Here is a 10,347-nt window from a genome sequence, read left to right as displayed (position 1 = left end):
CACACACACACACACACACACACTCACACACACTGGGCTTAAAAGAAGAAAGTGCACATTAATTGAAAACATACTGCCCTCTTACTTAGCCTCTTTCTCTCTCCAACGCCGTCCTGCAGTATACATTTTGCTGTTTATTAAAACAGATTAATTAGACTCATTGGTATTCTGCAACGCTGCTTCAAACTGTTTCGAACTGCAGGGATCAGCAAGGCCGTAAGTTTGAACTGCARACATGGGGAGTCTGGGAGGAAACTAATGGGCAGCTAGCGCGCTACAGTGAGACGTTTGATGGATTTTAGTGACAGCATGCCACCGACTGGACAGCAAATCCATCACTCGCTGCTTTTTTTTTTTTTTTTTGTACAACTTACCCAACCTGAAACAACTTATTCTAGTTAATTGTTTCTATCTGTCGTTTCTTTCTCTTTTTTTATGCCTATGATGCACTGCTGCCACAGCAGAGAAATGCACACTGGGCAGCGCATAATTTGTCATTCGTTTTGAGCAAGAGTCCAAAAAGGTAAATAGGGCTGTAAACATATGACAAATAAGCTATTTCATCAGCGTGATTGATATTCCCTTTTTTGCCTCGTTGTAATGTTTAATACCATCTGACAGGCCTCAGTTAGCATCAGCTTTCATTACGGGTGAAATATGAAAGTGGTCTTCTTCAGCCCCGTGCCAGACAAATGATGATTTCATTTGAGAGTTGAGATTCTGAAGTGGGACTAAAAACGGGTGGAAGCGCTGTTTGTGTGCAGGGTGTGTAATAACATCTTGAGTCAATACACATTACCACAGAAACAGATACAGTTGATGAGGGATGAAGAGCAAGCTCAGGTTGAGTTAGCTGTACTRTTTTCGAACTGCATTGATAAGCAGAGTTTGTCTGGATCAAGCTGAGGCAGCACTTTAAAACAGTCGTTATTAATAAATTAGAGGTTGCTCTCCCAGTGTAACGTATTATTTCCCAAAGATTTTTCTCCCCGAATTGAATTTGTTAACTACAGACTGAAAAGTCTTTGTGGATAATTCGTGATCATCGTTCAAGCTGTCGCTAAACCTGGTTCTGACGGTAAAAATTGAATACCTGGTGAGATAAACGCTCGCCTGCGGGGCTTCAGGGTCTGGGTTTGTTCACAGGACAAGCTCACAGAAAAAAAGTCAAGATCTAAATGGTAAAACACAACACTAATGCTTAACTCCCTCTAACGTGGACTGCAAGGGCAAAACTGCACTTCCTGTTTTCTATTTCTTTAACTTCTGTTAAGATTTGCCATTTAAACATAAACCTATTCGGGAGCCACAGAGATGTACAAAGCTTGGCTGAAAGCTCATAAAAAGCATTTTTACATTCATCAAACAGTTCAAATCACAAGCTGTTGAATCTGAGACTAATTGTACAAAATGGTGTCAATGCAAATCTGTAAAAATGTTTTGATCTTTCTGACTTTTAATTCTTTTTATTTTTTAGAAATGCAAGTCAAAGCAAATGTCAAAATATGTTGTAAAGTGAAAGTTCTTTTCTAAACTTGGTTTAGAGTAAAAATATGCTTGAGTTGAAGTCAAATATAATCACTCAGTGTCCTATATGAAAAGGGTGAGAAATAAAACTAAATAAAAAAATAAAACATTTAAAAACAAGTCTTTTTAAGCATGTAACAAAAAAAAAATTAATTTTTGCAATAAAAAATCACAAAAACTTATTGATGGTACAAAATGGTCCATCCTGTGCAGAATGACCATAGGCCCGCCCTATTATTATTATGTTTATTACCACCTCTGCAACTTTGCTCTATTTTAGCAGCACAAATATTTGCACAGGCAATTTTCACATGTCAGTTTATAGTTTACAAGAGTTTTTAGGCTTATTTGTTATATATTTTTAAAATGGTTATATACTGTTTAATACAGAAAAACTTAAGATGAGGTACTGTTTTAGCCTCATTATCTCTGAAACAACAGCAGCTGCTTTAATACTTAAACTTCTGGTCTTAGCTTTATTTTGACGCCAAGATTATTTAAGTCGAGTTTTTCAATGCTGAGCCACTCCATCACGTATTGGCATGTTATTTCAAGCACAAACTTCCAGAGCACGCCTTGGGGCTGAAGAGGTTAAAGTGCTTACAGGTGATGAACATATTATAATTGAGTTATTTTGTTACAAATCAAATTTAGAGTTTAATTGTATTTTGGAAATAATATTAAAATAACACATTCTGAATGTTGTGACCATTTAAATACAAGTTAATTGGAGATTTCTTTTTATTCTCTGCTGAAAACAAGAACTAAAAAATAAGAAAATTGTGACCTTTTTGACCTTTCCACTAAAAAAGTGTGAATGTTTGTAACTTCCCATGATGCACTAAGAAGAGTAATCTAATGTTAAAAGCTGAGAAACTTCTGCATCATGTTGGCTTCTCTAAAATGTGTCAGAAAATAGAATTTAGCTGGAGGCGTTGAGCTCTTGTCAACACCTCATGATTCATCTCAGCTTTGTTTCGTACTGACCGCTGTGTCCTGTCCTACGTTTTTTTTTTTCTGTTCAGCTGCTGTCTTTATATCAAGCGGGACATCTGCAGATGCAGTATAAATGTTTTGTCCTTTATCGAATGGATCTGTGTGTGAGCTTCTCTCTGTGTGTGTGTGTGTGTGTGTGTGTGTTGCAAAGCCAGGCTGTTTGTGAGGCGTTTGGTGCTCACAAACATCAGGCACTTTAACGCTCCTGTGGTGGCAGACAGGAAGGGAGCCTGTTGTCACATTTTTTCATCATTACCTTCCCTGCCCTCCTTCATCTTTCTCCCTTGGAAGTTAAAAAAGTAATCAAAGGCTTGGCATCCGACAGCTCTTTGCTGCTTCCCGGTAAAAATTTTCCTTTTTCCTCCCCTGAATATCTCGCAAATACCAGTGCCTTCTCTACAAAAGCCCCTCACCTTCAGAGGTGCTGAAAACCTCGCCTGCTTGTCTCAGTGGAGGTGTGCTTGTGCTTCTTTTGACATTTCTGCTAAATGGAGGATATTTTGCCACTCATTTAACAGCGCTGTGACATCCCCCTTCTCCTCTGGGGGCCCAACTTGCCTTTTATCTCTTTATAGCTGCCCAATAACTCGCCCTCCTCGCTGCTTTGTCGCACCGCAGCACCAACTTAAACATAGGCCAGACCACACAGCCCAGCACTGCCCGGAATGAAGCGTCAGACTAATTCCTGGATGGCGGGGAGAGTTCAGGCTGCTTGGAGAGAGGGTCTTGGCTGAATGGTTTGAGAATGTTGGACATTAGCGGAGCTTTGGCAAATCAAACACTGGGAGYGCATGATGAACTGGAAATTCTGCAGGTTATTAATAGCTGCCTTCTGGGGATGTAATCCTCTGTTTTCTTGGCTTGATCTTTTATTGTGTATGTGTGTGTGTGTGTGTGTGTGTGTGTGTGTGTGTGTGTGCGTGCGCGCACATTATCTGTTGCCTTTTGGTCAAAGTTCCTGCAGTTTCAATAAATTAGTTGAAGCTAATAATGTTTCTGTATCTCATGTATCAGTTACTGTATGTAGCACACGATGAGTCAAATAACCTTTAAAAATGGACGGACTGATCGATGATGCCTGCGTGAACAGATAATAATAGATAACTTTAGCCTTTAGCTGCTGAGACAATGAATAACAATTAATTTGTCTTCTTCTTCATCAGTGCATCTTTTGTCTTCGTTTGTGTCGTTTAGAGGATTGAGTTTGTTTGTTTGTTTTTTATTTAATTCTTTCAAGGATGACGAGCCAATCACTGCAGGGGCTGAGGGCCGAGACCACACCCACATCAGGAAGTTCCTTAGCCAGCATCACAAGAAGTTACCATGGAAACCTGAGGTAATAGACATTACAATCATTATTATTTTGTGCGTTTTCCTCAGTTATAAAATTAAATCAGTTTTAATTATAAAGCACATTTTATAAAAAAAAACTGTTGCAACAAATGCTGCACAAAAAATAAGATAACACAAGAAACATTAAAAAACAATTAAAAACCATAAAATATAAATTAAAACTTTGATGCAAAATGTGTCATTTTGTATTAAAAGTCAAATGTTTTTTTATGATGAGGCTTAAAAACATAAATGTTAAATCTTCTTTCAGGGAAGATGTAGGCAGTGGAAATACTAAGGGTTCCATCCATCTAGGAGGGGCGCCACAAATGGGTGATGAAATAAATAGTTTAGAACTTTTTTATCAGAATATAGTTGATTGTGAAGAATTTAGTAAAAATCTACAGACTAAAATTCTCTTCAAATGGCTGGAAAATGCATAGTTTTCAGTAGATCTTTTACAAAATCTTCCAGAGTAGCATTCTCATGGATCCCCCACCTCCCAGAGCTGCTTCAGTCCACATCGCTTGTTAACATGAACAGGTTTTCCTCATTGCTGTCAGCTAATATTGGCCGTCTTGAGGTAGACATCTGTTTTTTTTTTTTGTTTGTTTCAAATGAATTCTATTAATTATTTTAATTGGACAACCTGATTTCTCAAAATTTTTTTTTTGATTTTTAGTATTATTTTAGATGAAATTACTCCATTTAATTTAACATTTGTGTTTTTATTCCATAAAATCGGCCAAGGACAGCCTCACAAGCACTCATTTATCAGTGATCATTTTTGTGGAAATAATTTTATTAATGAGGCTTATATTATTATAATAATGCAGTCATTTCAGTTCTGCTTTTAAGAGCAGCTGATACTCAGAGCCAAAGTGAGATCCAGCCGTTGTCCTGGTGCTGACACTGAAAGAAAGATCTGTTCCTTATGATAGATGATCATACGTAATCTAAAAGCGCAGACAGTGTATTCTAAAAGCACCTGACAGAATATGATAAATTATTTTAATTCATGCACATTTTCAGCTCCCTCGCTGATGTAGTCTTCAAACCTGCTGCAACAAAAGGAGCAGCAGYGAGGGCAAATCAAACAGCGCGCTGGTGAGAAAGAAAGCAGCTCTGGATTTGTCACATGTTCAGCGGAGGTTAATTAAAGGTTTGAGCGCGTGTTTGTGTTTCCAAATCGGATCTGTAAAATAGGGTTTATTGGTCACCCCCCCAACCAATACTGAAGTTTAACACAAGTGGATCTGGACAAAACGTAGAAGGTGGACTTTCTGTTTTCTTCACCGCAGTATTATTTTTTGAAAGATTTATTTCTAATCTTTTTTTTTTCCCCGGGCAGCATTACAGGGCTGCTGAACACAGCATGAGCTTGATAATTTGGCAATACCTGTGGTTTTATTTCAGCAGACTCCTCCGAGTCAGCTCACCTTTGCTTTTATGTCATCTCCGTGTGTTACAAAGCATTAAATCATCCACAGCGCTCTGAAACACGTTCAAAAGTGACACTGTGAAACCAAAACATCCTTATTCATCTTTTATTTCTGTTCACGGGTATATTGTGTTACGCAGCCAAAAATAGTGACTTTACTTTGACTATTTACTTGTATTGTTTTGTGTTTGTATTTAAGAAGAAACATGAGTCAGCTGAATTTTAAACAGCCTGCATCTGAACGTGCATGATGGATTTCAAACCATTTAAATGAAAGCCACTCACAAAATGAGAAGTCACATTGACGTGAAACAGCCAAGCTAGAATGAAAGCCAAACAACTCTGAGTATTGAGCATGATGACTACAGTAATTGCATAAATGCAACTGGATTTCAAGGCTGAATCACAGCAAGCCACTTAATTTAAAATGTTCTGTTTGTGTATTATTTTTTTCCATTTCCTTTGTTTTTTTTTTCATCTGCTTTATGGAAATGATAAAAACCACACGATACTTTCACACTCTCTGACTTCTACGAGGTTTCATTGACCAAACATAGTTTCTAATTTATGGTGTGGTTTGGAATGAGAAAACAGGCTTTGAAGGCGAATAAATCCTGCAGCATCCTCACTGGTTTTGCATCAGACATGACAAGCATCAAAGCTGTTTTTGTAGAAGTCAGCAYGGCTTTTCTTTGATTCCAGCCTGCAGTCATGGTCTAAATAAAGTCTGCACCCTCATTTAAGTTTACAGCTTTACATATCAACCTGCAGTAAAAAATATATATTTATCATACAGTATATTAAAATGAGGTAATTAAATGCACTAAAAAATCAGTCAGAGAAGATAAGTGTTACCTTTTGAAGGATCTGATCATCAGTAAGTTAATTTGGGTTGCTTATGAACAACCCAGGCGAAAAAAATAATATAGTAAGTATACTAAATCTAAGTATACTTTAGTATACTTGAAGCCGCACTAATCATCAGTATACTGTGCTTAAAGAGTGCTATTTTGGAACAACTAATTTAATACTAAATATACTTAAGTTGTATTTAAATTGCACAAAAGCACAATTTTAAGTGTATTAAGTATACTTTTAAATACTAAAATGGAACAACTTCAAGTATACTAGTACACTTTAAATTTATAGCTTTGTCTATACACTTAAAGTGTACTAAGTATATATTTAAAACAACATACATATATAACGTATAGTTTAATTAATATATTTTAAGGTAAATGTAAAGTGTATTTAATAAAATATATTTTTATAAAGTGTACTTGAAATATATTTTAAAACAACATATCTGAAGTATGGTTTTTGAAAAATACTTTTTTACATTTTGAATATAATTATTAAAAGTATATTCTATTGATAATATATTAAATATATTTCTGTAAAATGCAGTATATTTAAAATATACTTAAGTATATATTTTTTGCCTAGGAAACAACACATTAAATTCAGGTTATTTTGGACGGATGGGACTAAATTTTAATACACAAAAAGAACTTTGTCTTTAAAAGAACAAAGTGCAAAATCCACCTTTTTAGCCATTATATGCATTTTGTTGTGTACTTGGAGTCTCTAGGAGTGCAGAAAAATTTAATTTAGTCTCTCCAGGTGGTGCATAGATATCTTTATATTCTATTTGAGTCATATTTTTCAACCTGTTCAGTTTTCTCTGTTTTCTATTACATTTTCTGAACTATTATGGCAAACTATTTGTGTTGGAACTGCCAAATTAGGTCTAAACTTACAAAATACAAAATATAGTCATAAAACCCTCTATAAAATTAGAATGGACTGGTTTGGAGGCAGGAGGGGGGCGGAGTTTAAATTCAAATTAGGTGCTTTCAAAGAGACAGCCTCAAAACGARTTGTTTTGAGACACACCTTAGATAAGGGGTGAAAGAGGGGCTTGTGGAGTTACAACAAGGAGGAATTGAGACCAAAGCATTGTAGTTCTACTTTCTATAGATCCCACTGGATGATTTAAATGTGAAAAAGGAGAATTTAATTCCAAATTTCCCTACAAACTCCGTACCAGTAGCTCATGACACGCCCTGACCCCGCTCAAGAAAAAGTTTCAACTTTTCCAATCTACTGAATTTAAAGATGGCGCAGAAAGAATGATAGAATATCCACCCAGATATGACAACAGGAARATGAGATAAAATAAATGGACAGGGTTTTTGTCCAGACAAAAGGCCCATGTCCCTTTGAAGACGGATCTGTGACCCACTTTTGTRTCGTGACCCACCAGCTGAGAACCACTGCTCTACATCACAGAATCAGAGTACTTTGCAGTACATCAAAGTATTCTGGAGTCAAATGTGAGGCCATCTGTCCAGCAGCTGAAGCTCGATCGGCCCCAATTGGGTAACGCAGCAAACCGACGATCCCGAACTCAGCAGCAAATCTGCAACAGAATATTGTAAAAAAAAAAAAAATTAACAAAACAGTCAGTGTTGCAAATTCAAAACCTCAAAAATAATTGACATGCTGTGGTGGGACCTTAGGAGAGAAAGAGCCTGAAAACTTTTTATGAACTGAAGCAATACTGTTAAAAAAWTTCTCTATAATGATGCGAGAAAAAAAAAGTTCACTCAAGTTTAAGTTTGAAATCCATCTCATAAAATCCTTGTTTATGTCAGACTGCTGCAAAGTCTAAACTAAGTTTGTCACAAAAAAAAGTAAAGAAATCACATTAACTCTTCCTTTGCTCTCACTTTCTATCTGTCCTAATTACCAGCACAAAGTTTTGTTTTTTTTTTTTTTTTTTTTTGGTGAAGGGCCAGAGTGGTAGAGGACTGAGGGATCACTCAGCTGGCACTGTCAGAGACATGAACCCAGTCTGGCTGAAGTGGAGCAGTTCTGTTTGCCAGCTGTCAGAGACTGACTCAAAGAGGTTACTCGGACATCAGAGATATTCTCAGTCAAAAGCAGTTGTATTTTATTAAAATAAAAGAGGACAGTTCTATTTCTTCATGAACATTTAGACCAGCAGAAAAAAAGTCCTTTTTTTTACTTGTGTTGGTCACAGCAGGTTGTCTTCAGTAAATACTGGTGACCCGATGAGCTAGTGGAGCTTATCCAGAGGTGCCGGAGGATTAGCGCTGACATGCCGCTGCGTGTTTKCCTGTCAAGGACACCGGCGTGTCATGGACTCTGACAAGAGATGGAGATCAGAGGGCGAGCTTTTGTCGGACTTTTTAAACGGGAAGCGGGAGTCGGGGATGAAGGGATTGAGCTGTCACTTCCAGATCAGCTGATGCAGATCCAGACAAGAATTAAACACAYCAGATCATTTTATTTTAATCCAGAGGGAAAAGAATGAGACACAGAGGATTAGATTGTATTCTTTGTCTTTAAACTGAGAATATTAAATCACATCTAGTGCTCCTTTGTTTTGTTTCACATTTAGCTGTGGCAGGTAGGGACTAAGGTTTTGTTGACGGGCTTACCAACCCAAGTTTTCTGTCCTCTGGCTCCTTCTGGAGACAGATCCATGTCTWTGTGAGTACTTTCCAGGAGGTAGATTTGGACAGCCTGTTATTTACCACTCAAAAGGAAACTGAGGAAGATCTTGTGGCTCATCACAGACACACGAGATCAAACATCACTGTTGTCTCCTCTCATAAAAAAAACATGCTGTGAGGAGAAATTAAATCCTTTTTTTTACAATCCCCCTACTTTTTCCAAGATGATGTGAGGTGGAGAAGGGAATCAGATACATTCCAATCCTTACAGCTCCTTGGTTTTGTCCGCCTAAAATGCTGAACAGTTCTGGTTTGTCTTCAGACATACCATATGATTGGCAGCTTGTTGCAAAAAAAAGCGATCCACAGTTGAGCGTCTCTGCAGCAGCCTTTTTCAGCCTGTTCGTGTTCCATTTTTGGGCATTAGAAAAGCGATGCGCTCATGGGACAGATGGCAGATTATACAAATCCTCATTACAGTAGTTGATGAAGCTGGAATTTAGATCCCATGAACCTTGTCTTCCAGTTTTTGCCTCTCTCCTTGTGTGAAATGAGCTCCTATTACCTCTTAATACAAACACATTCTGTTTTTATACCTTTAAAAAGCCCATTTTCTCCTCTGTCTACCTACTGTATGTTCATTTTATATCTGTATTACCAGAGCGGGGAAAAAAAGGAGTTGCTTTATATAAATAGAGATAATTTTCATGAAATGGAGTTGGATCGTGTTTACATTTTAATACCCCGAATCAGTGAAACGGCAGGTCAGCGCTGTTGTGTATCTACAGCAATAAAAGTGACTTCCCTGTCGAAGCAAAGTGGTATTGTATGTACCCCTGTGGCTTTTGCCGGGAACATCCTGTCTTACTTTTCTTATCCAGGTGGGATTAACCGTGTCAGCTGGTGTGATAGCTCGTCGGTGGGAACACAGAGCAGCCATTTGGCTTTGCCTCTGTGCCAGCAGGAGCGCAGAAGGCTGCATTGCATTCTGAAAGAGGGAGATCTCCTCCTGGAGGGAAAAAGAAAAAATAAATAAATAAAAAAAGAGAGAGAAATAAAGAAAATGATTTGCACTTCGGTCGACGGTGCGACCAGATGGATGAGAGAGAGGGGATGCTGGAGAGCCGCGAAGAGGAAGATGTGCGAAAACAGCCTCGCACGAATGTGGAGCCGAAGATGAGGACGACGATGCAGAAGAATGTAGTTGTGTAGTAAAAAAAAACATGTTTTTTTTCTATTTCAGGTGTTTTCCTTAATGAGTTCTTATTTAGCCTCGTCGTTGCTCACCTGTTACTTTACTGTCTTGCCTTTTTTTTTCTTTTCTGGTCTTTCTCTGGTTCTTTAACAGATGGTGTTAATTGCTTCTGYCCGTCTCCCTCCCCTCATCTCGCAGCGGCAGTCAGAGGTGTTTCTGCTGTGAAACTGTAGACGTTTTAAACGGCTGAAAAGACCCAGGTTTTAGTTTAGTTTAGTTTAGTTTATTTCAAACATATAAACAAAACAAAACAAAAATGATAAAAAGTGATAACAAAATTAACATATTTGAAAAGGAATAGGAAGAAGTCAAAA

The 10,347-nt window shown here is 37.5% G+C and overlaps 1 protein-coding gene across 1 annotated transcript in view; it reads left to right on the top strand.

Moving 5' to 3' along the window:
- Positions 1-10,347, top strand: part of b4galnt4a (beta-1,4-N-acetyl-galactosaminyl transferase 4a) — a gene marked incomplete at its 5' end in the record, with an annotated part of 105,494 nt that overhangs the window by 30,437 nt on the left and 64,710 nt on the right. Inside the window, 1 exon segment of the mRNA XM_014005565.1 lies at positions 3,761-3,859. Within this exon segment, the coding sequence (XP_013861019.1) occupies positions 3,761-3,859 (99 nt within the window).

The sequence above is a fragment of the Austrofundulus limnaeus genome, unplaced genomic scaffold (assembly GCF_001266775.1).
Source record: "Austrofundulus limnaeus strain Quisiro unplaced genomic scaffold, Austrofundulus_limnaeus-1.0 Scaffold31, whole genome shotgun sequence".
Classification (NCBI taxonomy): Eukaryota; Metazoa; Chordata; class Actinopteri; order Cyprinodontiformes; family Rivulidae; genus Austrofundulus; species Austrofundulus limnaeus.
Note: the sequence above shows the minus strand (reverse complement) of the source record. Positions and strands in the feature narration are given on the sequence as shown.